At 41.0% G+C, this 27659-nt stretch overlaps 1 protein-coding gene across 2 annotated transcripts; it reads right to left on the bottom strand.

Annotated features, from left to right (window-relative positions):
* Positions 1 to 983: 983 nt before the first annotated feature.
* RFC3 (replication factor C subunit 3) lies at positions 984 to 26841 on the bottom strand. Of its 2 annotated transcripts, XM_083363052.1 has the most exons (9): positions 26563 to 26841; positions 18491 to 18628; positions 14750 to 14817; positions 13457 to 13554; positions 10846 to 11027; positions 9528 to 9664; positions 9341 to 9439; positions 5242 to 5311; positions 984 to 1277 (listed from the first exon to the last, which is right to left on the bottom strand). In XM_083363052.1, exons 1-9 carry the CDS (start codon positions 26647 to 26649, stop codon positions 1086 to 1088), a joined length of 1071 nt encoding a protein of 356 aa, XP_083219178.1. In that variant the 5' UTR covers positions 26650 to 26841; the 3' UTR covers positions 984 to 1085. The 2 variants fall into 2 exon arrangements, with proteins under 2 accessions (XP_083219178.1, XP_083219179.1); XM_083363053.1 differs by lacking the exon at positions 9341 to 9439.
* Between the last annotated feature and the right edge of the window lie 818 nt (positions 26842 to 27659).

Genomic DNA, 27659 nt, shown 5'->3' with positions numbered 1-27659 from the left:
AAATATGGAAGATTTAACCGAAATTCCTCATCATAAATGTATTTGTGGAGCTCCAAAGATGGAGGAAATAGCTTATATTATTTGAATACCAAGTGTGTAGTAAAGAAAGCTGTCAATATCTTGGATCACACATTACATGGGCAGCTAATGAGATCTATTAATTAGAACAACATATTTTATGTGTGGTTAGAACCCAAGTGTTACATATAACATGGCCTTTTAGCTGAGAACTGCCTATGGTTGGAATAATAGGGTTGATACAGAATATGACCTGTATTCTTTTAGTTATGCCTTGTACTTTATTTTATTGTATATGGTCTATTATTTTTTCTATTTTGTATTCTTATATGACCTTATGACTAAACATAAAAGTATTATTGTTGCCTGAACAAGTTTAAATTTTGAATAAATTTGGATTTATACACAATTTCTCAATTTGTACAGAAAATAAAATCAGGAGATAGTAAAATAGCCAAACTTTAATCAGAAACTGGGGAGGGAAAATTTAATCCTATGCTTTTCCCAGTTTTAGTTCACAGCTTCTCCAAAGTTGTACTTTAGTTTTAAAATTACATTTTTTTTCTATCTCCTACATAGGAAAAACCTGAGATAAGGTCAAAGCACACATTTCTTCTTTCTGGAGATTATACTGGCAATCTAGCATGCTCTCTTCTGGGGATATATTTTGTGAATGGCTGAACTTATCTGGTCCATAAGGTGTTTATAACCCTATCAGATTTCACATATCTTTTTGGTCCTTAACATAATTAGAGTAGCAATATACTTAAGAAAGAAAACTGATACTTTTGTTAAATAATGCAGTACCCCCCAAGGGACTCAATTAAAACATTAAATGATACAATGAAAAAGGCTACATGGGTTACTTCTCAAAAAAACAGTCTGGATGCTGCTCTGCTTCCAAGATATTTTTCCCATAATAATTGAACTGCTTTGAAAAGTTACTAATGACAGAATCACTGAAATTCAACAATTTTGATTTTATTGTCTGGATACAGTAAAACTCTTGTGGTCTGCAATTCATGCAGTTCACAATCACAAATGATGAGTATTCTCAAAGCTATGCATTAGAACATCATAGCTTCAAGTCCATCTTCCATAAATTTTTTATAAATGGCCATGAATTTGGCTACAAATGCTTCCAAGTGATAAATAGCTTTGTTGCCCATTTGTAATCGGTGCTCATAGAAAGCTGCCATTTGTGCAACCTCTCCTTTTAGTTGCCCATCACAGTTGTTCAGAAGTTCAGACAGAAGGCCCTAAAATAGATGAGAAACAGTAGTAGTTCAGAGGTAGGTAATTATATTCTTTTGAATGTATGAATCAAATGGAATGCTTGGAATAAAACTGACTTTGATTAAATTGTGGTACATTGGCCAAAATGTTTCAAAATTCACACACACACACACACACACACACACACACACACACACACACACACACACATATATATATATATATATATATATATATATATATATATATATATATATATATATATATATATATACATACAGTATATATACACATATATATACACATATATATATACATATATATATATATATATAATTAGCAGAGTATGCTATATATATGTAGAACAGGTATAATTTAAGTTGGTAATTTAATCTATTATTTTATCTTATTAAAAAGAGTTCTATAAAAGTTGATCAAAGCTATAATGATCAGTAAAAGTCAACATTCATTACTCCCAAGGATGAATGGATGATGAATGAAAAGGATTAAATAACAAATGTTGAGAGAATAGTGTTAAAGAACCCTAAGATGACTTGATCACATGGAAATAATGAATGAATACTAAATTGTAAAACAAATATATGCAGGATGTTTGAATGCACTGAGATGAAAGCAGAAAAGTTATGCATATTTAATGAATGAAATTGTCAGAAAGCAAGAGGTAGGAACAAGGGCAATTTATAAATTAGTTTATGGAATTGTTAGAAGCAAGGATGGTTTGAAGTAATGGAATGGTATGGAAAGGTTTTACGAATGGCATTAATATAAATTTTATTTAATTTTCTTTCCTCTTATCCATTTATTTTATTTATTACCGTATATACTTGAGTATAAGCCGACTCGAGTATAAGCCGAGACCCCCAATTTCACCCCCCAAAACTGGAAAAAGTTATTGACTCGAGTATAAGCCGATCCGCCGTTCTGCAAGCCTCTGCCGCCAGCAGAGGCTCGATCCGCCATTTTGCAAGCCTGAATACACAGGAATACCCTGTGTGGCCGCGGCTCTCGGGGAAGCCCTGGCTGTCCGCTTCCTCGCTCCACGCTGCCATTCGGGGCCCGCGCGTTCCCCGGGCAAATCGCGGCGCCCAGCAGGCGAGGAAACACGCCCGCTCCAGTCGCCCCCCCCTTCCCTCAGGAGACGCGAAGCAAGTGACCGCCCGGAGCTTACCGAGGACTTGCGCGCGGCCGAGGCTTCGATGCTTCCAGGATCGCGCGCACCTCTCCCAAGCCGCCGACGTCCAGAGACCTGCCAAAGTATGGGGAGGTTTGGGGAGGTGCGCGCGCACCTCCCCAAACCTCCCCAAACGTCGGCAGGTCTCCGTTCCTCCGCGCAGACCTGCCGACATTTGGGGAGGTTTGGGCGCCTCCCCAAACCTCCCCAAACGTCGGCAGGTCTCCGTTCCTCCTGCCGACGTTTGGGGAGGTTTGGGCGCCTCCCCAAACCTCCCCAGGTCTCCGTTCCTCCGCGCAGACCTGCCGACGTTTGGGGAGGTTTGGGCACCTCCCCAAACGTCGGCAGGTCTCCGTTCCTCCTGCCGACGTTTGGGGAGGTTTGGGCGCCTCCCCAAACCTCCCCAGGTCTCCGTTCCTCCGCGCAGACCTGCCGACGTTTGGGGAGGTTTGGGCGCCTCCCCAAACCTCCCCAGGTCTCCGTTCCTCCGCGCAGACCTGCCGACGTTTGGGGAGGTTTGGGCACCTCCCCAAACGTCGGCAGGTCTCCGTTCCTCCTGCCGACGTTTGGGGAGGTTTGGGCGCCTCCCCAAACCTCCCCAGGTCTCCGTTCCTCCGCGCAGACCTGCCGACGTTTGGGGAGGTTTGGGCGCCTCCCCAAACCTCCCCAGGTCTCCGTTCCTCCGCGCAGACCTGCCGACGTTTGGGGAGGTTTGGGCACCTCCCCAAACGTCGGCAGGTCTCCGTTCCTCCTGCCGACGTTTGGGGAGGTTTGGGCGCCTCCCCAAACGTCGCGCAGACCTGCCGACGTTTGGGGAGGCACCCAAACCTCCCCAAACGTCGGCAGGTCTGCGCGGAGGAACGGAGACCTGGGGAGGTTTGGGGAGGCGCCCAAACCTCCCCAAACGTCGGCAGGAGGAACGGAGACCTGCCGACGTTTGGGGAGGTTTGGGGAGGCGCCCAAACCTCCCCAAATGTCGGCAGGTCTGCGCGGAGGAACGGAGATCTGGGGAGGTTTGGGGAGGCGCCCAAACCTCCCCAAATGTCGGCAGGAGGAACGGAGACCTGCCGACGTTTGGGGAGGTTTGGGGAGGCACCCAAACCTCCCCAAACGTCGGCAGGTCTGCGCGGAGGAACGGAGACCTGGGGAGGTTTGGGGAGGCGCCCAAACCTCCCCAAACGTCGGCAGGAGGAACGGAGACCTGCCGACGTTTGGGGAGGTTTGGGGAGGCGCCCAAACCTCCCCAAACGTCGGCAGGTCTGCGCGGAGGAACGGAGACCTGGGGAGGTTTGGGGAGGCGCCCAAACCTCCCCAAACGTCGGCAGGAGGAACGGAGACCTGCCGACGTTTGGGGAGGTTTGGGGAGGCGCCCAAACCTCCTCAAACGTCGGCAGGTCTGCGCGGAGGAACGGAGACCTGAGGAGGTTTGGGGAGGCGCCCAAACCTCCCCAAACGTCGGCAGGAGGAACGGAGACCTGCCGACGTTTGGGGAGGTTTGGGGAGGCGCCCAAACCTCCCCAAACGTCGGCAGGTTTGCGCGGAGGAACGGAGACCTGGGGAGGTTTGGGGAGGCGCCCAAACCTCCCCAAACGTCGGCAGGAGGAACGGAGACCTGCCGACGTTTGGGGAGTTTTGGGGAGGCGCCCAAACCTCCCCAAACGTCGGCAGGTCTGCGCGGAGGAACGGAGACCTGGGGAGGTTTGGGGAGGCGCCCAAACCTCCCCAAACGTCGGCAGGAGGAACGGAGACCTGCCGACGTTTGGGGAGGTTTGGGGAGGCGCCCAAACCTCCCCAAACGTCGGCAGGTCTGCGCGGAGGAACGGAGACCTGGGGAGGTTTGGGGAGGCGCCCAAACCTCCCCAAACGTCGGCAGGAGGAACGGAGACCTGCCGACGTTTGGGGAGGTTTGGGGAGGCGCCCAAACCTCCCCAAACGTCGGCAGGTCTGCGCGGAGGAACGGAGACCTGGGGAGGTTTGGGGAGGTGCCCAAACCTCCCCAAACGTCGGCAGGAGGAACGGAGACCTGCCGACGTTTGGGGAGGTTTGGGGAGGCGCCCAAACCTCCCCAAACGTCGGCAGGTTTGCGCGGAGGAACGGAGACCTGGGGAGGTTTGGGGAGGCGCCCAAACCTCCCCAAACGTCGGCAGGAGGAACGGAGACCTGCCGACGTTTGGGGAGTTTTGGGGAGGCGCCCAAACCTCCCCAAACGTCGGCAGGTCTGCGCGGAGGAACGGAGACCTGGGGAGGTTTGGGGAGGCGCCCAAACCTCCCCAAACGTCGGCAGGAGGAACGGAGACCTGCCGACGTTTGGGGAGGTTTGGGGAGGCGCCCAAACCTCCCCAAACGTCGGCAGGAGGAACGGAGACCTGCTGACGTTTGGGGAGGTTTGGGGAGGCACCCAAACCTCCCCAAACGTCGGCAGGTCTGCGCGGAGGAACGGAGACCTGGGGAGGTTTGGGGAGGTGCCCAAACCTCCCCAAACGTCGGCAGGAGTCTGCTGAATTGCAACTCTCATAGTCCACAATTTGTATATTCCTAGAGTGGACTATGGAATGTGTAGTCCAACATATGGATTCTTGGTTGAAGAAAGCTAAGAAATAATTAATAGTCTTTACAATTATCCATATTTTTTCAACTTTAATAGCAAAATCTGATTTGACACAAGAAGAATATCAATAATTCTTTCAAGATATAAAAAAATGTTCCAACTGTTTATTCTAAACCTTCTTGCTTCCCAGCTCTAATTAATGTTACCTTCAATAAGTAAACCAAATAGGAATCAATAAAGTAGTTACCTTTATTATAATCTCTGCAGGAATACAATGAGTTAAAAGTTCATAAAGTCGCCCACGGACTTCAAGTAGTCTATTGGAATAAAATTAAATTACCAAGCTGCAATTTAACTTTCAAGTTTCCAAAAAATTTTAACTTATTCAACCAATTTTTATGTAATAACCTTTATTGTCTAGCCTTCACACTATCTCAAAATCTAATTTTAAAAGATAATAGCTATAATAATTCAATTATTAAGAAATAAAATTCTGCCCAGGGATTGCATGTGTTTTCCCCACCTTCTTTTAAAAGCATATAAAAAATTAAACTTCCCCTCGATTACAATGTTCTGCATCCTTATATTTCTTGAAATACATTTTTATGCCTACAACAGAAATAAATGTATTTGCTCACAACTCCAAAGCTTCTTTCTGGTCTTTCATTTCTGAAAGAATCATTTTATTTTTTTCCTACTGGTGAGGAAAGAATAAAATGCAATCAGAGTGGATTGAATGCAATATTTAAGTGGTAAAAAGGTTTCTTCTAGAACAATCATGGCAAACCTTTTAGAGACCAAGTACCCAAACTGCAGCCCAAATCCAACTTATGTATTGTCGGGTGCCAGGTGGGTGTGCCCATTGGGTGAGTGTGGCCAACTGGGTGGGCGTGGCCCATTAGGTGGGTGTGGCTGCAGTGGTAATGGCAGACCGGGTAGGACTAAAAAGTTCAATCAACTAATTCCAACTTTGCGAGATCTTTTTTTTCCCCGCGAGAAGTTGAAATTGATTGATTGATTGAACCTTTTTTCTTTTTTTTCATAAGGCGGCAGAGGCCTAAAGCAAAAAGGTTTTATAAAAGCCAACTGAAGATCTAGGACTGGGGCGAAGGTGCATGTGCCCACAGAGAGGGCTCTGCATGCCACCTGTGGCACGTGTCCCATAGCTTCGCCACCATGGACTTAGGATTAGGGTTAGGTAACCATGAACTCATAGAACAAAAGGGACATCATCAACAAACTCAGAGTGCTTGGGTATGCTTACGAGAGCACTTACGTTTCTAGCCTGCCCTATCTATGTTTCCTGGTAAAATACATGGGAAAATCCCACTGGAGGAAAATTTCACTTAGGGTTAGGCTTACCTCACCATGAACTCATAGAGCAAAATGGACATGGATATTTTTATTTATTTTTTTGCACTTGGTGGCAGATGCCTAAAGTGCAAAGGTTTTATAAAACCCAGCTGAAGGCCTAGGATTGGGGCGATGGCGCATGTGCCAACAGAGAGGGTTCTGCGTGCCACCTGTGGCACATGTGCCATAGGTTCGCCACCACGGTTCTAGGATGAAAATATCAGTGATTTTAATGTTTTTTAAAATGTTCAGCATTACCACAACTGAATCTTACACCGCATGATGAAAATCACAGTGCCCATGCAATCATTTAGGGGAAAAAATAAACACTTCAAATAGTTCCCTATTACAGGTTGAAAAATTCAGCCTCCTGTCAAGATGGCTTCAGTTTCTTTTAGCAACAACAACAACAATGATCTTGACAATTTTAAGAAATTTCTGCAAAGCCCTTTGGGATCATAACTTAAGAATCTCTACTCTAATACATTGTAAGAAAATGGCACAAGAGTGATAAAATGAGGCTTGTTTTTGGAGCTCAATATAACCACTTTTCATGATTTCTCCAATACAAATGCTTCCTAAATCAGTGCCAAACAATTGATCCGTATATTACTCTATTTTTCTACTTGCATTTTTACATGCTTTCGAACTGCTAGGTTGGCAGAAGCTGGGACGAGTAACAGGCGCTCACTCTGTTACGCGGGACTCGGGATTCGACCTGCCAAACTGCCGACCATCTGATCGACAAGCTCAGCGTCTTAACCCACTGAGCCACCGCGTCCCTTTTAAGTATTAAAAACACACAAAAAAGTCCTAAGCAGTCAATTTAATCGACTGCCTGAAGTCACATATATAAAAGCTCAAAATAAAGTTCACATGGAAGAAAATCTATAGTTACAATCAATTCACATGTTTTCTTTTTCTACTAAAGCACAACATCAACATTAAACAATAATGGGGACTATTATAGTTTTAATGGGAAAAGGCAGAAGATGTGAGTCACAGCATCCCCCATTTACATCAAAAAGAATTCAAACTCTCAAAATTAATTATAAATGCTGCCAGTCTTTTCTGCAAATACAATATAACCACCACACAAACATATGGCAAACAGACCATATTTCTTTTGTTCTATGAAAGGGGATCAGCAGCGAGAAAAAAAACCTGCCCATGTCATTTTTGTCCTTTCTAGATAGAGGTTCTTCATTGCTCCAAACCAGCAAGCTTGTTTTACAATAGCTTAATTCAATGTAGCAGTTCTGAAAATGGCCACTACTGTGAATCCATCTATTGAACCTACCAGAAGCAAAAAGGGTTCTAACAAATTGGAAAAGAAATGAAATACTCAAATCAGCCTAAAACCAAAGATCTAATGAAGTAACCTAGCAGAAACAAGATAGAACTAGCAGCATTAAAGCAACTACTGTTGCTAAGAGAAATTACTAGATATTGTTATCTAGTCTTTTTAGCTGCTTAAAACATAGGAAAATGTATAAGATTAGCCTTTATATCAATGGAGCCCACTGTTTATTGTTCATTCTTTCCAAAAAGAGTTCCCTAAATTCTACATGAAAGCAGTATTAGAAAATTAAAAAGCATACTCTGTAAGCAATTCATTTTTAAAATGGTTATATTTGAAATAAGCAAAGGCCATTAAGTCACCAGAATTGACATTGCTCACCGATACACTATTACAACAGCACAATCTTATAATTAGGGCAGCAATTCAGACTGCCCATCTCATCGGCACCCTGGCTAGCCTTACTGTGAAGCTTGTTCCACTTCCGATTTTTATTTTTACATTTCCTTGGGAAAACTACATGCTATATATTGAACTTATATACAAAAAAAAATTCTTGCACATATTGTTAAAATCAACTGCACCAAAGTTATGGGAGCACAGTCTAGGCTGATATCCAGGGTTTGAACAGGTTTTATCAAAGAAGTCAAAGAAGAGTAAAAAAAAATTAAATAATTTGTTCATGTATGCTCCGGATTTGAAAAATGTGTAAGTTGACTATAAAAACAGGGAGTGTATAATTAGTATGCTGACTAGGCTAATGCACCATTGTATTTTCATATAATCATAGTATTGAAAAGTGATTCAGGCCACCAAGTCCAAGCCTTTGCTCATTCAGGAATAGAAGTTAAAGCATCCTCAACAGATGGTTAACTAATCCTGCTTGTGCTCTTCCAACAAAAGACAGCCTACAACTTCTCACTGTTCAACTGTTTTTACCATTAGGATTTATATTCTACATCAATCCACTTTTCTGTATCTTAAACAAATTATCACCCATCCTGCACTGTGAATGAGAGAACAGGTCTCAGTCTTCTGTTTGACAAATATTTGATGTGTGCTTTTATATTCCTATTTCCCCAACTGTATTTTCTCAGGGCAAAATATCCTGTTCTTTCAATTCCTTTATAGCAGGGGTTCCCAACCAGGGATGCAAGACAATATTCCAGGGGGTACAAAAACTTGGGCTTAGAAGTTTCAAAATTATAGCGTATATGCATAATTCTTATTCCAAACATTTGTGAGGGGTGCAAGAATATATCAGAAGCATTCTAGGGGTGCAGGGTATAGAAAAGGTTGGGAGCGGCTGCTTTAGAGGACATAATTTCATGCTTCCAACCATTCTTTTTGCCCTTCTCTGAAATTGTCCCACTTTTTCGGAAGCTTTCTTGAAACATGGGCCTAAAATCTAGGTGGTTTTTTTTCTCTTACATTCAATCATATCCAGTTCTTGGAGACTGCCAGGGCATGTCTTATTCTGAATGCTTCTATTATAAACTGTTTTATGATTATGTAGCACAAATACACATACACACAAAACCTCTTATAAGTTTTAAGTGTAGTTACAGTCATCTTTTAAAAGATCACAGTATTAAAATCATCAATGTAAACCTTCAGTGTCAGAAAACATATGTGTTGTATTTTGCAACCTGACATTTATCAATGTCATATATTATTTGCTGCACTCACTTACCTCTGGGGTGTCTGCTGACTGACAATAGCATTGGCTGTCTCTCTCAGATATACTTCCCAGTCAGCCTCAGAAATGTCTTGATCAGGTGTGAAAGGAAGCCTGCGAGACAAGTAGTAAAGACTTGCAAAGATTAACTTGGTGCTGTTTATTCGTCTCCGTATCCATTTTTTTTTAAAAAAAAACTTACTGCTGCACTCTGCATGCCTCACACATCAGAAGAGCCTTTCTGAGATTCCTCCCAGATTTTTCAGCAATTCTCCGAGCCAAATCTTGAGGAAGAGTCAGGCCTTCCTTCTTGCACACATTTGATAAAATGGTACAGATCTAAATATTTGATAAGACAAACATTAGTTTTGCTAACCTTTGTTTTATAAAAGCTTGCATATCACTGCATTAGTTGATGCAGGAGTAAACAAAGAGGAAAGTCCCTATCCTTCTTAAAAGGATGTCAGTTTGGAGAAATTTGCAATGAAGTACCGATTTTCTAAACTACATCTACTGGATCCAGTCAAGTATTTCTTTTTTGCCTTCTCTCACATTTACCTTAAATCAGATCTAAGGGTGATCTCTTCTGCTATACCTGTTTTCAGTGCTTCTGGTTTTCAGAAACTAATTATATCCTGGACTTTTTATAATACAACAGATACAGAAATATTTTAAGCACTCCAGTTGGCAATGCTGTGAATTTCTGGATTAATCAGTCCTATCTATCATAAGCCAAAGACCATCAACTAACAGATTCAAAACTGGCAAATGCCAGATAGAATTTAATCAGGGAACAATTCAATCTGGCACAAAGTTTAACATCAGAGGAATGGGTTGGGAGGGCCAGGTAGATTCTACCAGCGTATGCTATCTGACAGTTTAGATCCCTCTATTTTAGAAATAAAGTTGGTTGACTATGGTCTCGTGAAGACTTATAAGAATGGTGGTAACAAACGAGAAGTGTATTCCCGGCCACTTTGAACTACTGTTCTGCCTCTAGGACCTCACCACATTCCTTCTTCACAGACTGAATCCTTCCATTCCAGGCCTTTCCAAAAATATTACATTCATCTCCATGACTTTGAAGAAAGCAAATTAAGCATGAATCTAAGTTGTAAAAATTACATTCACATATAGCAACAATGTTAAATATAGGCTAACTGGATAAGCATACCGTATTTTTCCATGTTTAAGACGCTATTTTTTCCTGCACACACCCTGTTCAAAAATCAGGTGCATCTTATACAAGTGCAGCATCTTATACACGGAAAAAATAATGGTAACCTCCGCAGCCCAGGGCATGCTTGTGTGGTTTGCCATGGCGCCTGCTGCAGGTGTCAAGCCCAATCGGTGTGGAGTAACTCACATGCCAGAGTGTCTTATACAAGGGTACGTCTTATAGACAGAAAAATACGGTAAATAGTTCAGAGAAAGATAGTAAACAAAGATTGCCAAATTTGCATCAAATAACACTGGGGGGGGTGGATCTGGAAAGCAATTCATCCTCATCATGAACTTACATCTCCAATACTTGGAGCAGGGACTCGCACTGCAAGGCATCTACTCCTGATGGGTGCAATGACTTTTGATGTAGAATTGCAACAAAGAATTAATCTACAGGTAGCCATATACTTTTCCATTGTTCTTCTCAGTGCATGCTGGGCATCCTTTGTAAGCTTGTCCACTTCCGTCAAGAGCACCACTAAAAATAAATGAGCAATAACTTTGTTATACTCTCATTATCTTAATTTATTTTTAGTATATCTGAATTCAGTAGCTAGGATTAAGCCTTCCTACTCAGAAAACTATCATCTTTCTCCCACATGCATTTATGGAGATTGAGAATTTGTTTTTCATCTCAGTTTCTGTAAATATTCTAAACACATGCTAGTCCATTCTATTTATCTTCCCAGTGAGAATGACACCCTCCCAAAAGAATCTGCATTACATATATTGCTAAAGATACAAAATTACAGCACAAGTAATTAGCTACAGACTCTTGAGGAAGGTCATTAGTGCTCTGACATGGTGGAAGTGAAGTTTATAGGCTGCCTATACATATATAGCAGGTTGAATCAGCCTTGCTTGGATTTGGGCAGGATTTGTTGATAGGTAGCATTGTTTTTTCCTTAACTGTCTTTTAGTCTTTATTGTAGTGATTAAGTGCTGGGAGGATGTATTCTGGTCTATTTGTCCCCACCCTTTCTTTTGACATTAGGTTGTTGCTTCATAAATGAGTTTATCTCTGTATGTCAGTTGTTAATTAGGCAGACTGCCAAGCTTCTAGGAATTATCTTGTATTCTTAAATTTGGTTTAATCTAAAATCTTGATAGCTTCCCAGTTGAAATTGCGATTGAACCTATTTGGGTGCTTTGAAATTACTAGTGTTTCATTGTGTCATTTTTAAAAAAATAATTTTTATTAAACAGTTTTATAATCTTAAAAGACAGTACAAACTAAGATTGGAAGAATAGAAAATAAGAAAAACAAGTGCAAAAAAAGGAAAAGGAAACACTGATTGGAAGAATAGAAAATAAGAAATACAAGTGCAAAAAAGAGATAGAAAAATGAAAAAGAGGAAAAAAGCAGCTCCTGATCGACCTTCAACTATAGGCAAATTAATAGTTCCCTATCCCCTATGACAGGGGTAGGCAACCTCGGCTTTTATGACTCATGGACTTCAACTCCCAGAATTCCTGAGCCAGCCAAGCTGGCTCAGGAATTCTGGGAGTTGAAGTCCATGAGTCATAAAAGAGCCGAGGTTGCCTACCCCTGCCCTATGAGATTACATACACGGTTCATGAATTCTCATAGCTCCTCCATCTATTCAGAAACCCAGAACTCACCAATGTTGGCAAAAGGGTTCCAGAATCTTATAAAATACTCCAGATTTTAGTCAATTTTATATTCGTTTCTTTTGCTCCTAACAGTTTTAATCTTTAGTTCATCAAGTTGCTGTCAGAGGATTAAATTTCCATGCACTTTCTTCCTTCTCATTTTTTTTCAGATTTTAGAAACTCTCATTTGTAAATAAAAAACAGGTTTTCCCAGGAATTTTTCATCTCTTGATTTGTCATTTTTATTTCCACTGTTATCTCTGTCTATTAATCCTTAATTTCTTCATGTTCCAATGTTTTCCCATGAGTTAGGATTTGTATCCCTTTCTCATCTTAGCCATAAATTCTTCCACATTTGTCACATCTTCTATTTCTTCTTTATAACCATTTTCAAAAAATTACTGGTGCAAAGATTATTGCTGTCAGAATTTACTCAATGTTTCAAAAGTCCTAATATTCCACATTTGTCTGGTTCCTTAATCCATTTAAAACTTACTTAAATTTTTATTCAGCTTTTTGACATGTTTTATATTCCTTCAGTTTTTTAAACTGCTATCCAACTTTTCTTCTATTTGGAATGAACTTTTACTTATCATAGTTTTTCAAACTTACAGTTTAGCAGACCTTTTAACTATAAAATAATTGTAATTTCAACAATGAATAGAAAATGAGGCGATCAAGCCTTAGAGGTTCCATTATAGTTGAGAATTTTATGGTTTCCTTCATCTTCTCGTACTCAGGAGGAACTGTCCAAAACACAAGGAGGTGATATCTCATACTCGACTTATCCAAAAGGATAAGCTTATTGCCAATCCATCGATTATTAGGACAGCCTGGTTTCTACTGTTTTGATGTGTAGTTCACCATTTTCCTTATCCAGACATCTTTCATCATGTCTTTTGACTGCCAAATGATATTTGAGGATGCATCTGCAAATCTTCTACCTATTTCTCCTATACTGTGGTTTTTGAAATCCTTATACTAGATGTTGTTCATGATCCCTGTTTTGTCATCTTTGGAGGGTTTTCCTTTGGTTTATAAGCTACGAAGCAAAGGAACTATAATAACTTACTGGTCTTTTAAATTTATTTTATGTATGGAGAATTATCCTTTTACGGCTGAAGTGTGGTTGGATGTGTGAATAATGTTTAATGAATGTGAGTGATATTTTACACACTACTGTATAACTATTACACATAATAAATTTCTCCAAACAATTCTTCTTAGGAAATACAACACTGAATAGGTTTGTAAAAATAACTTGCCACACCATTGCACAATTTATGTACAGACCTTTAAAATCACGTTGAGTATTTGTCTCAAGTTGCTGTGACTGTGCAACTGTCTTCAGCATCTCCTGTATTACAACTCGGTCGCTGTTCCCTGCATCACTAAAAGTTAATACGAAACAATAACTTTTGAAAAAAAGATTTTTCTACAACTTCCATAATCCCCAATAAGCATGACTAATATAGAATGCTGAGTCGAAATTCAGCAACATACCTTTTCCTCATATTCACATTTATGCAAAATAAAATTGTAGGGAGTTCAATAAGGTTTTGGTGGGGACGGGTGCCTTTGAGTCAGTATTGATTTCTAGCAACTGTCAGAGCAAATTCTTGCAATTTTCTTGAAAAGATTTCGCAAGTGCCACTGCCTTCTTCCTAGGACTAACAGTCTGTGACTTGGCCAAAGTCACTCAGTTGGCTTTGTGCTAAGGCAGGACTAGACTCATGATCTCCTGTTTTTAGTCTGGTGCCTAAATGAGAACACAAAACTGACTGAGTGGTGCTTACTCCCAAGAAAATGCACAAAGAACTCTTTCCGTTATCAAGTGCTTACATAAGCATGGACTCCTACTATAGACCAATGATACTGCTGTCACTAACAACTTAGCAGATGGAATATCCCAGAGACTTACAGCTATACAGCAGATCTCTAGTTTCAAAGAAACTGTCAGATTGAACATTTTAATGTGCATTATGTCTTGTTTTCCCATTTTCTCATTTCTCATTTTCTCCTGAAAACTACTTACTTTCAAAAGTGTCAGATGTACTGAAAAATAAAATTCACAACTTTTTTTGCTTCACTACAGTGATGATTGCAGTCTTTTTCCTGCATAATTTTCCTAAATAGACTATATTCTTTAAATTTCAATAGGCTGTAGATCTATTTGCAATAAAAATGTATCTGTGAGTAAATTAAATAATTTTTGTCTAAATAAATTTATTTATTTACTAAATTTTTATGCTGTTCATACAACATAATCTTATGTGCAAATTAAGTCACAATAATTTATTTTATACAGTGTATACAGTGTACAGTATATCTTTGTTTCCATTCTCCCAAATTTTTCCCTGTTACTTCAACATTACTGAGAGTTTTAATCTATAAAATGTACTACCTTCTATATTAAATTGTTAACTTTTTAATATGAAATAAGTATCATGTAATACAATATTAATCAACTGCACCATTTATAAAAGCCATAACATATATAAAAACCACAACTAAAATTGCATTTTCTTTAAACACTGCATTTTCCTGCATCGAAAACTAGATATTCAGAGCTGATTACAAGCATACCTTGGATTAACTTCAAGATGATAGTTGCTTGCAATAATGCTGATTTCAATTTTCTTTTTAGAGGGTGCCTGGGGAAAAAAATGATACTAAGCAAGATGAACTTTAGGAGATCAATACTAATGAGATATAGCTCACATTATTGAAAAAAGAGTAGTTTTTTTTAATTGTTACATATCAAGCATGGTATGCTTTAAAGTAATTCTTCCTTTCATTCCATTTTAGTTTGAAAAAATGATAATCTTTCCACTGCTTTTTATTGCTTGCATTAATTATATCCCTCCAAACTTCAGTGATGAAAAAGCTGTTTGCCAAGTTCTTCTAGAGATGGGTGAGAAAAGGGACTTAGAGAAATAGCAAGGACAGATCAAACCAAAATGAAGATAAGCTTCAAAAGCTAATTTCCATCAAACTTCACATTAGATACACAGACAATGAATGCTTCAATGCAGTTTTCTCCCCAGTGGCACCCTTGGGACTGAGTGACCAAAGCCATCGGAATGCACATGGGGGAGGCTGCCATAGTAGTATATTACTTAATACTGAAAAAATATAGTTAAATGGCAAAAGGCTTCAACTGGTGCAGAATTCAGCCGCACGGGTTTTGATGGGAGCTTCCCGATACTCCGGTGTAACACCTCTTCTCTGTGAGCTACATTGGCTTCCGGTTGCCCTCCGGGTGAGATTCAAGGTGCTGGTAATGACCTATAAAGCCCTAAATGGCTTGGGTCCGGACTATCTAAGGGAACACCTGCTGCCGGCATCATCTTCCCATTGTCCTGTGCGCCCCCACAGGGAGGGCCTTCTCAGGGTACCGCCGGTTAATGAATGCCGGCGGGTTATTCCCAGGGGAAGGGCGTTCTCTGTGGGTGCGCCTGTCCTATGGAACCAACTACCCACAGAACTTAGGACTGCCCCCGACCTTCGCTCATTTCGCCGGGACCTGAAAACGTGGCTCTTCGATCTGTTTGGTCCAGACTGTGGGGTTGTTAATTTAACTGGGTTTTAGATTTACTTTTGGGGCTTGAATTTAATTTAATTGTTTTAATTGTTTTTAATTTTTTGTATTCATGGTTTTAACTGCCCTGTAAACCGCCCTGAGTCCTACGGGAATAGGGCGGTATACAAATCCAATAAAATAAAATAAATAAATAAAAGCTAAACTAAACAAGGAATTATAATGAAGACCTTTTTTCTCACTTTGTGCAATGGTTTAGACCAGAGGTCACCAACGTTTTCATGCTAGTGGCCCGGAGGGAAAGGGAGCAGTTAGGTTGGGGACGCTTTTAGACACTTAAATACTTGGTTTCAAATCACACCAATTATTAAATATTGACACTTTTGATTTTCCTGATTAAAATGAAAATCATTCCAAATGACAGGAATCCCTTTAATAATGTATTTACTGATGGTTGCTTTACTCCCCAAGCTACTAATTAAGCAAAAGAATTCATTTTGACTGCTGAGGCATCATTTTAAAAAAATCTTTTTATCAAATTATCACTATGAGAAACCACTGATAAACAAATGCACAATAAAGCTAGCGGATCTCTTGATCATAACTGCTGATTCAGAGTGAAACAGCACAAAGTATAATCTAGACTATGCTGGGCCAAATTATTTCCAGTATCATACAACTGAAAAAGATTAATATCATACATCAATATTCTTGAACTAAATTTTCTGTAAAAGCAAAAGCCTACAGTAGCAGAGGCCACATGTTTAACAGGACAAATACAGGCTACATAATAATGGCAGTTTTCAGACAATAACAATCCCACTACTTTCAGCATTTTTCAGATACTAATTGAAGCACAATTTTCTTTAGGGCACTGCATTTTAAAAACAGCTTTTACAAACTGAGGTATATGAAGTCCTCAACTTATTATGGCAAATGGGACTGGAATTGCCATCACTAAGTGATGTGCCATAAAGTGCAACCACATTACTTAACAACAGCAATTCCTGCAGTTAACTAAATCTCATGGTCGTTAGACAAGGCCACTGCCCACCAGCTTCCCCACAAAATCAATGAGGAAGCCTGCAGGAAATTGCAAGCTGCAAGCAGATCACAAGCAGGCCAACAAGCAGATAAGTAGCTGCTGCTAAATGGAGAGGCATGAAGGGGTGAATGAGGATGTGGGAGAGGTACAGCAAGACACGAAGAAGGTGCATGAGAAGCATAGTGAGGCCTAGGAAAGGTGTGCAAGCACACACAGGAGGCAAGGCAAACTCAAAGAATGTGTGAGTGGTCAACACAGCATGAGCACAGAGGGGCTAAATTATGTAGAAACAGATTTCAAATCAACAAGAGAAAAATCTTCCTACAGGAAACAGCTGTTTCACAAGAGAATAAAATGTAGTGGACTCTCTTGAAAAACTCATGCGAAGATTAAATGGCCATTTCTCAAGAATGTCACAGTTGCATTTTATACTGAATAGGGAAATAGTTTTCCTGATTCCAAAATCCCATTCAACTACATGGTCGATGACTTCTATGAAATGTGCCCTAACTGCCAATGTAAACTAGAAAGTGCACATTTAGAACTGACTGCACGTTTAAAAATTGCATATTTGCTTTGTATTACATAACACTTGAGTTACTCTTTATTACCTGATGTCTGTCAAGTAAATTTCCTAGGCTTTGGACATTTCAAAAACAAAAGCTGCCATAAAACCTAACAATATAAAACCAGAAAATTATTTGGAAAAAAATCTCAATGCAAAACCAAAAAGAAGAAACAAATATTATGTACAAGAAATAAAACAATCAGAGTGTCATAAAGAGTAAAGCAGAGATTTAAATCTAACAGCAAAATAAATAGCTTTATGGCTGAACAAATATATTTAGAGTGATAATATCAAAACTACTCTCTCTCTCCATCTATATTAGCCTCTTATATAGATGACTTTAGGGCAGCATTGCCCAGTGCAGGATATTCCAGATGTGTTGGATTTCAACTTCTGTAATCACAATCAGCAGTTATGGGAATTAAAATCACACATATTATGAAAAACATCAAGTTCAACAATATGGCGTTAGGAAGAGATGTGAATGGGGTCCCCAATGCCTGGACTGCCCGTTAAGAAGTGGGTCAAGGAAGTGGCTTGCGAGCAGCGCATGCAGCTCCACTTGTGCGTGCAAAGGGCGGGCGAGTGCACGTGCATAGCTCCATTTGTGTGAGTGACAAGCGTGCATGCTGCCACTTGCATTAATGGAGATGCACACATGCATGCTCGCCCATTGCTCACGTGAAACCATCCCCTTCCCCCCCCCCACTGGTCCACAAAGCTGGAAAGGTTGGAGACCGCTGTGATAGAATACAGTGAGGAGGTGGATTCTCAGAAGGAAGCAGGTGGATTCCAGAAGAGTAAGAGGCAACTTAGCCCAGAGATCATGTTTGAGAGAAAGAGAGAAGACAGTCCCTCTCTCCTAGTTCACAGAGTTTATAGTAGATGCAGATAGTAAGAGTGCTTAGTCTAGCAAGATTTTGTCTACAGGTGTGAAACAAAGACCTCAGCTTGGAATAATTGCTATGTGTCATTCTTGGTTTTGGGCCTGACAAGACTGTTGTTATCCAAATTTTGCTGAACTGCAACTCCCAACATCAAGCACTAAAAGGGTAGATAAATGAATTCATTTATGTCTGCAGAGAATACTTTAAAAATAGTCCATGTCTAAGCTTGACATCTATATATAATTTTCTTAAACACTTAAAAGATTTATTTTAAGATATTTCCTACTGTTATAGTTTGATGTTCAATCCTCAGTTTTTCTACTCCAGAACCATACAGCTCTCTTAGTAAACACATTATTCTTGTCTTCTTTCCAGCTCCCGAAGGTCCATAAATTAACAGATGAGGAAAGTCACCACACTGAACCTGTCAAACAGAGCATACATGAAGATATTACTTTTATGTTTAGATTTCAAAGATAAAGAAAATGTGGTTGCATTCCAGACATAAAATGTATATCTTCCAATCCAAAAACCCTATACTTTCTAATGTAAACGAGAACTTAAGTATAGTACAAATATTCCTAAAGAAACCTTTTAAGAAAATATTTTATGTCTTGCTGAGCTTAAAACATAAAAAGCACTTTCAAAATTCCAACTGTGAGATTTATGTTATAGAACGTTCAAAATCTGAACTATAAAGTAAAGCAAATCCCCATCTTCAAATAGTTCATCATTTAACCATATTGGCCATAGTTCAAAATAAAAGTTCAGTTTTTACATTCCAATGGGAAATAAGCATATGGGAATTAAAACATTAATACTGCATTGATCTAACATTTTATTTCTAATGGGCAATGACTTGGATCTAAATATATCCACAAGTCATGCTCTCTGCAGTAGAACGGTACTGTTATTAATCATCACTAGATGCTGAACATGGCTGGGATACTTAAGAATATAAATGCTAGTCCATACATCAGTACTACTAAACACAGCCCTGGGACCCTCAACATCTCTATGTGACCCCAAATTGGATGAAGCAAAAAAACAAAACAGGCATTGAAATTTTGGCAGCTTGAGGATTTTAAGATAAATATTTAAGATGTGCATGCAGATGGTTTTGGTAACTACCGTATTTTTCGGACCATAAGACGCACTTTTCCTCTCCCAAAAGTGGGTGGAAAAACGAGGTGCGTCTTATGGTCCGAAGGTAAGCAAAAACACTTGTCTCCCGTTCAGTCAACGCAGTCCATCAGCTCCATTGGAGAGATGTGATTGAATGAAGACATGGAATTCTCCGCCCCGCCCCTGTGATTGGTCGGCAGGGGAGGAAATACGGACGTGCCTGCCATGCCTTCTGACTGCCTCCCCCTCCCTGCGCGCGCACATTTTCTTTCTTTTACCTCGCTGCTAAAGAAATAGTTTTTGCTAAACTAAACCTCATAGGCGACTTGCCCCAGCAAAGCCGTGAGGAGTTGTCCCTGCAGGTTTCTCTGCAAAGTTTATTGGAAGTGATTTCCCATTTGCAAGATAATACTGCTAATTTTTTGAAATTGCTTCGGCATCTTAGAAAACCTATTCAGGGAAAAGAAACTACCGGTACCTACCTTTCTTTCTTTCTTTCTTTCTTTCTTTCTTTCTTTCTTTCTTTCTTTTTCTTTCTTTCTTTCTCTCTTTCTTCCTTCCTTCTCCCTTCCTTCCTTCCTTCTTTCTCTCTCTCTCTCTCTCTTCCTTGCTCCCTCCATCCTCCCTCCTTTCTTTCTTCCTTCCTTCTTTTTCTTTCTTCCTTCTTTCTCTCTCCTTTCTTTCTTTCTTTCTATCTCTCTCTTTCTTTCTTCCTTCCTCCCTCCCTCCCTCCCTCCTTCCTTCCTTCTCTCTCTCTCTCCCCTCCTTCCTTCCTAGTATACCGGTACTATTTGGTTCAGAATATTTTTTTTCTTGTTTTCCTGCTCTAAAAACTGGGTGCGTCTTATGGTCAGGTGCGTCTTATGGTCCGAAAAATATGGTATTTATCTTGTAAAACTCCTGAACAACCCCATCCCACCTAGTCCATGAACACCTGAACAACCTCATCTCAATGACCAAGATCACTTTAGAAAATCAAGCTATTGCAGAAAGAGAAATTGAGCACAGTCATACACAAACTTAACATTTTAAGAAAGCGATTTCAATAAATAGAGAAGTACCAGGGCAAAGCAGGTTAGGAATTTGACAAAAACAAGGTATTGGAAATACAGTTACACACCATTCCAATCAGAAAAAATGGGAGGTAGTTAAGAAATAGTTGGGGACAAATGTGGAGCATTCAATTCATCTAAGAGTAAAGCAGGATATAGACATGAAAAAATGGTAGTTGGTTATAATTATCAAGGAAATATATTAACAAGTATATTTCCTTACTTTCTGTGGAAAGCAAGCCAGAAAGCCTCAAGGCATAGAGAAAATTATGCTTACAAAGGCAAACTAAAAACATCAAAAAGAATTTTGGCAGTGACAAAAGTAAAAGGAAGGGGAAAAGGTTAGTCCCATTGTTTATGAAAAAGATAGCAACAGATTAGAAAAATCAAGAACATAAATATACTATGGAGGGACCATATAGAATAGCAGTAAATGTAGAATGTATTTTAGAATCTTAGTGAGTCAAAACATAAACTGTACAATGCAATTACATAAAAATAAAATAGAATTTTAGATTGTCTCAACAGAAGGATTACATCAAGATTAAACGATGTAATTCTTTGTTTTTATTCTGCATTATGTTGATTTGACCAGATGTACATTATTGCATCCAGTTTCATGTACTGCATTTTAAGAACACTGACAAACTGGAGAGTATCCAAAAGATACTGTTGCAAGAAAAAGTATGTGAACCCTTTGGGATTACATGGAGTTTTGCATGAATTGGCCATAAAATGCGCTCTAAATGTCATGTAAGTCACAACAATAGAAAAACACAGTCTGCTTAAAATAATACTATACAAACATTAGCTGTTCTCATGTTTTAATTGAACATAACATGTAAACATTCACAGTGCCGGGTGGAAAAAGTATGTGAACCCCTAGCCTAATGACTTCTCCAAGAGCTAATTGGAGCCAGGAGTGAGCCAACCTTGACTCCAATCAGTGTGATGATATTGGATGCATTGCTGACAGCTGTCCTGCCCTTTAAAAACACACACCTGTTTTGGGTTTACTGGTCTCAAGAAGCACTGTTTGATGTGAACCATGCCTTGCAGAAAAGAGCTCTCAGAAGACCTACGATCAAGAATTGTTGACTTGCATGAAGCTGGAAAGGGTTACAAAAGTATCTCCAAAAGCCTTGATGTTCATGTGTCCACGGTAAGAAAGACTGTCTACAAATGGAGAAAGTTTAGCACTGTTGCTACTCTCCCTAGGCATGGTCGTCCTGTAAAAATGACTGCAAGAGCACAGCGCATAATGCTTAATGAGGTAAAGAAGAATCCTAGAGTGTCAGCTAAAGACCTACAGAAATCTCTGGCACATGCTAACATTTTTGTTGACACATCACAACTGGTACGCCAGTTGCGACCCTACCTGGACCAAGATGCCCTATGCACAGTCACTCATGCGCTCGTGACCTCCTGTTTAGACTACTGTAACGCTCTCTACATGGGGCTGCCCTTGAGGACCACTCGGAGGTTTCAGCTGGTGCAAAATGCAGCCACGCGAGTTGTGATGGGGGTTTCCTGTTACTCCCATGTAACACCTCTGCTCTGCGAGCTGCATTGGCTTCCGGTTGCCCTCCGGGTGAGATTCAAGGTGCTGGTGATGACCTATAAAGCCCTAAATGGCTTGGGTCCAGGATATCTGAGGGAACACCTGCTGCCGGCATCAAGCTCCCTTCGTCCTGTGCGCTCCCACAGGGAGGGCCTTCTCAGGGTGCCGCCGGTAAAAGAATGCCGGCAGATAACACCCAGGGGGAGGGCCTTCTCTGTGGGGGTGCCTGCCCTTTGGAACCAGCTGCCAGTGGAGCTTCGGACTGCCCCCGACCTTCGATCATTTCGCCGAGACCTGAAGACCTGGCTCTTCGAGCTTTCTGGCCCAGGCTGAGTTTTAATTGGGGTTTTAACTGGGGTTTTATTTTTTTTCAGGGATTTAGTTTAATCTTTTTAATTGTTCTTAATTTTTGTATTGATGTTTTATATACCCTGTAAACCGCCCTGAGTCCTACGGGAAAGGGCGGTTTATAAATTCAATAAAATTCAAATTCAAATTCAAATCTACAATAAGGAAAACATTAAACAAGAATGGAGTACATGGGAGGACACCACGGAGGAAGCCATTGCTGTCCAAAAAAAATATTGCAGCACGTTTGAAGTTTGCAAAAGAGCATCTGGATGTTCCACAGCACTACTGGCAAAATATACTGTGGACAGATGAAACCAAAATTGAGTTGTTTGGGAAAAACACACAACACCATGTGTGGAGAAAAAAAGGCACAGCACACCAACATCAAAACCTCATCCCCACTGTAAAACATGGCAGAGGGAGCATCATGGTTTGGGGCTGCTTTGCTGCCTCAGGGCCTGGACGGATTGTTGTCATTGATGGGAAAATGAATTCCAGAGTTTATCAGGACATTTTGCTGGAAAACGTACGACCATCTGTCCGCCAACTGAAGCTCCGCATAGGATGCAACAGGACAATGACAATGACCCAAAGTATACAAGTAATTCAACAAAACAATGGCTTCAACAGAACAGAATACGCCTTCTGGAGTGGCCCAGTCAGAGTCCTGACCTCAACCCGATTGAAATGCTGTGGCATGACCTTAAGAGAGCGACTCACACCAGACATCCCAAGAATATTGCTACACTGAAACAGTTTTGTGCAGAGGAGTGGTCCAAAATTACTCCAGATCATTGTGCAGGTCTGATCTGCAACTACAGGAAACGTTTGGTTGAGGTTATTGCTGCCAAAGGAGGGTCAACCAGTTATTAAGTCCAAAGGTTCACATACTTTTTCCACCCTGCACTGTGAATGTTTCCATCTTATGTTCAATTAAAACATGACAACAGCTAATGTTTGTGCAGTATTATTTTAAGCAGACTGTGTTTTTCTATTGTTGTGACTTACATGACGTTTAGAGTGCATTTTATGGCCAATTCATGCAAAACTCCACGTAATCCCAAAGGGTTCACATACTTTTTCTTGCAACTGTAACAACCAAGATGATAAGGGGAACCGAAGGCAAAACTTTTAAGGGAAGATTGGAGGCACTGAATATGTTTAGCCTGGAGCAGAAAAGACTGCAGAAAGACATGACATCTTCAAGAACCTGAAATGCTGATCTGTAAAGATGGGGCAGAACGATTTACAGTAGAGTTGATTCTGGAAACAAGAATCAGTAAGTTTAAATTTCAGGAATATTGATTTCAGTTTGCGGAATCACCTACGTTCAACTATTTCTGCTGGGGAAGTAGCATTGTGTCCCTTTGATTCCTTCTGGATCAGCATCTCCCACCACTTGTACAGAAGGAGGGTATAATTCATAACTATACTCCAGATTTTCCCCAATTATGGCCAAATTCTGATTTGTAGGTTAGTAAAGCATGACAGATGGAAGCAGCCTATCAACAATTGTGTACTATTTTTATAATATTGAATATTTAAAACCTCCGCTCATTCCGCCGGGACCTGAAGACCTGGCTCTTTGAGCTTTTGGGCCTGGACTGAGGGTATTAACTGGGGTTTTAATTGGTTTTTAATTAGGATTTTTATATTCAAGGTTTAATATAATCATTTTAATTGTTTTAATTTTTGTAATTGTGGTATTGTTTTAAAAAACCTTGTGAACCGCCCTGAGTCCTACGGGAGAAGGGCGGTATATAAGTCTAATAAACTAAACTAAACTAAACTACCGCCAGGACATTCAGAAAGCTACTGAAAATGTAGCTATTCTCCCAAGCCTTGGAGCAGAGTGGTGGTTGAGGCTCTGTAGTCTTCTGAGTAGTTATAATTGTCTTCTGAGCAGTTATAATTGCCTATACATACACACATGGAACAATTAAAAAAGGCAGATTGTATATCATATACATCTACCACAGTCATCTGTCACCACAGAAAAAACATACCTCCTTTTGGTGAGGAAGCTGGAGGATGGTCTCATTAGTGGTCTTAATGTTTGTTGGATAGGTAGTTATGGGAGAAAGCTCTCCTTTAGGGATCTTAGTCCTGTTTACGCTTTAAAGCTCAAAACCAGCCCTTTGAACTGGATCTCAAAATGGTCTGGCAGTTAGTATAGATAGTAAAATACCGACATAATATTCTTATATCAGTTAGTCCCTAGCTGCTCCATTTTGAACTAAGGCTTTTGACAAGGTACTGTAGACCAGGAGTCCCCAACCTCCGGTCCATGGACCAGGGCCAGGCCGCAGCAAGCCAGCAACTGGTCCGCACAAACAAGCAAAGCCCCATCTACGGGATGCAGGCAGCATACAAAACCATGCACCCTTCGGTCCACAGAAAATCCTCTCTCCACAGAACCAGTCCCTGGTGCCCAAAAGGTTGTGGATCTCTGCTGTAGACCACAACCTATTTCTTCTTGGTGAGACAAAAAAATGTGGGATAGTCAGCATTGCTATCAGATAGATTCGTAACAGGATGACAAACCACACTCAGCTTGTAACCCTCAATGGAACTATGTCTACATGGAAGGAAGGAAGAAGTGGGGTACCCCAAGGTTCTGTCTTAGGCCCAGTATTCTTCAAAACCACCATGTCACGTGACGTGTCACGACATATCGCAACTTTTTTTCCATTGCCATCAATGGGGTGGGCACGGTTTTGGCATGACACATTCTGGCCCGTGGGCCGGCAGTTTGACACCCCTGGTCTAAAGGCTAAAACAGGGACTGGTATGTCTAGTCTAACAAAGAGAAGGACTAGAGCTGACATGATAGTATTGGAGCATATCTCCAATATTTGAGAGGCTGCCACAAAGAAAAAGGGGACAACCTATTCACCAAAGCACCAGAGGGCAAGACAAGAAGTAATGGATGGAAACTTATCAAAGACATCCCACCCAGAATGAAGGGGAAATTTCCTGAGAGTGAGTACTTCATCACTGGAGGTTTTCAAGAAGAGATTGGACAGCCATTTGTTCAAAATGGTTTAAGGTGTCCTGCTTGGGCAGTGGGTTGGACTATAAGACCACCAAGGTCCCTTCCAACTCTGTTATTCTGTTAAGTCCCAGATTTTTTATTCCAAAGGCAGCCATGTGTACTGCAATAATCCATCCAGGAAATTACCAGAACATTACTGTTGAAAGGTTGCTTCTGATCAGGTCAAATCACTATAGATCCAGGTAGCCCAGGTGATATAGAGTGCGTTTTACCAGTGACAGCAATGGTACTAGAAGCATTCTCCAATTATGAACTTGCTCCTGTAGAACAGAGGTGGGGAACTATGGGCCTTTTATGACTTGTGCACTTCAACTCCCAGAATTCCTGAGCCAGCAGGAATGGTAGGCTCAAGAATTTTGGGAGTTGAAGTGCACAAGTCATAAAAGGGCCATAGTTCCCCACCCTGCTTCCTAAAAAAAAAAATACAGGCACCAATCAACTGGACAGATGCACTACCTACAAACAGCACACCCATAATGCCTGGATTGAGGCTTGGCTGATTGGACCTCATCTGGTCCATTAGTCTGCCCAAGTACTGTTTCTGAACACCAACCATCTCATTGGTGTTAGATGAAAATGAGAAGCAGAGCTGTGTATCATCTGCATAATGATGGCACTTCAGCCCCCATCCCGATTACCTTTCCCAGAGGCTCTGTGTCAATGTTAAAAGAGTCTAAAATGGAGCCCCAAAGAGCTCCTTAACTGAATTGCCCCAAAGCCGACTAATCCAAAAGAATGTAAATGGCCATCCAAGTAGAAATGGAGCCATTGCAGTCTAGTGACCCCATATGCCAATTCTGACAGCCTCTCCAGAAGGACTATCACGGCTGACTATCCAAAGCCACTGAAAGATCCACTGAAAGATCCATTCCGTTTGACTTTTTCTCAGCACAGTTCATCCCACAAGACGACCAAGGAGATTTCTGTCTATGCACGCACAAACACGTTGTTATATATGTTCTTATTAGATGTAGACCTTTTAATTAGCACTTTGTGGCTTAGAAAACCGTTTTCCCAGAGAATATAAGATATAATCTACTGGATAAGAAACAGGCAGCAAAAGCCGTAGAGTACAATGGTGACTAAAGCAAGTTTAAGGAGGGAGAAGGAGCAAAAAGAAATGCACTCGGGGATGCATAAAATGCAAGCAGACGTTATTTCTCCTCTTCCTTGCTCCCCAAACAGGAAAGAGCCCAAACACCTCCGCCTCTCACCAGATTGCGAAGCTGCGCCGCCTGCTCTCGGTGATAATCTACTTTGCAGAGCGAGGTCGGTCGGTATTTGTCCACCCAGAGGCTCATGGCTGCGATCCGCCGACCAAAACCTAAAGAAAAGAACCGGATTGAAAAAGCGCGCGCTAAAGCCTCAAGATCCCCAGAATTCCCGCCCAGGGCAGGGACCCCAGCACCGGAATGGCGTTTTAGCGCATGCGTTCCATTTGAGCTTTCTCTTCAGTTCGCCGGCGCGCGCATTGTCTTCCGGCCTTAATGTCTGCTTCGGCTATGGTTGTTGTTTTGGTACGGTGGCTGGGATGGGAGAAAAAAAACAACAACGATGCGAACTACCGTTATTGGAATCGAAGGTCGGCGAATAACCGCACTGCATGTGCAGAGCACAGAAAAAACGTGATGGTGGGGGCATTCCTGCGATTTAAGGAATTTCCCCATCAATATTAAGCGATTGGACTAAATTTTATTGAATAAGCTTGTGAGCTAGGCTCGAGCTTATAACGTGTGCCGCATAACCCATTTATCCGCGATGAATTGTATCGTGCTTTATTCATCCCAATTTGCATAGATCTCATGATTTGCTCAGCAATACGTCAACTTCCCGGGCTGGATTCACATGAATTGGTTACCACTTGGAGAAGAAACACAAGAAAATATTGTGGTATGAGCTAGACTGGGAAATTAGGAAGGGGGCGGGAAGATTCCTGCAGAAAGCAGTTCAGAGGAACTTGAGTATTGGAAAAAGATACAGAAACGCTTCCACTAAATCCCTAAAACCGAGGTCTGGATTTTACCTTTTTGTATGCAAACTGCAAATTCAGCCATTCTAGGATATCTTTGATTTGATTTGGATTTTGCGTGCCCTTTGCGCTGGTGAATATGATTTGTAAATCATGATAAGTTTGTGTGAACTAGCTTGTACTTTATATACTACTAATGACAGTCCAGTTTTGTGCAGTTGCTTATATGCTGTTGCTTTGGTGTGTCATGTGAATCCAGTAAATTAGGCTGAGTAAACCAAGGGTAAGTTAACCATGGATAATACTGTATGTAAAAGGGACACGGTGGCTCAGTGGGTTAGG

This window comes from Vipera ursinii, assembly GCF_947247035.1.
Source record: "Vipera ursinii genome assembly, chromosome: 4".
Lineage (NCBI taxonomy): Eukaryota > Metazoa > Chordata > Lepidosauria > Squamata > Viperidae > Vipera > Vipera ursinii.
This window is presented reverse-complemented; position numbering and strand designations above follow the sequence as displayed.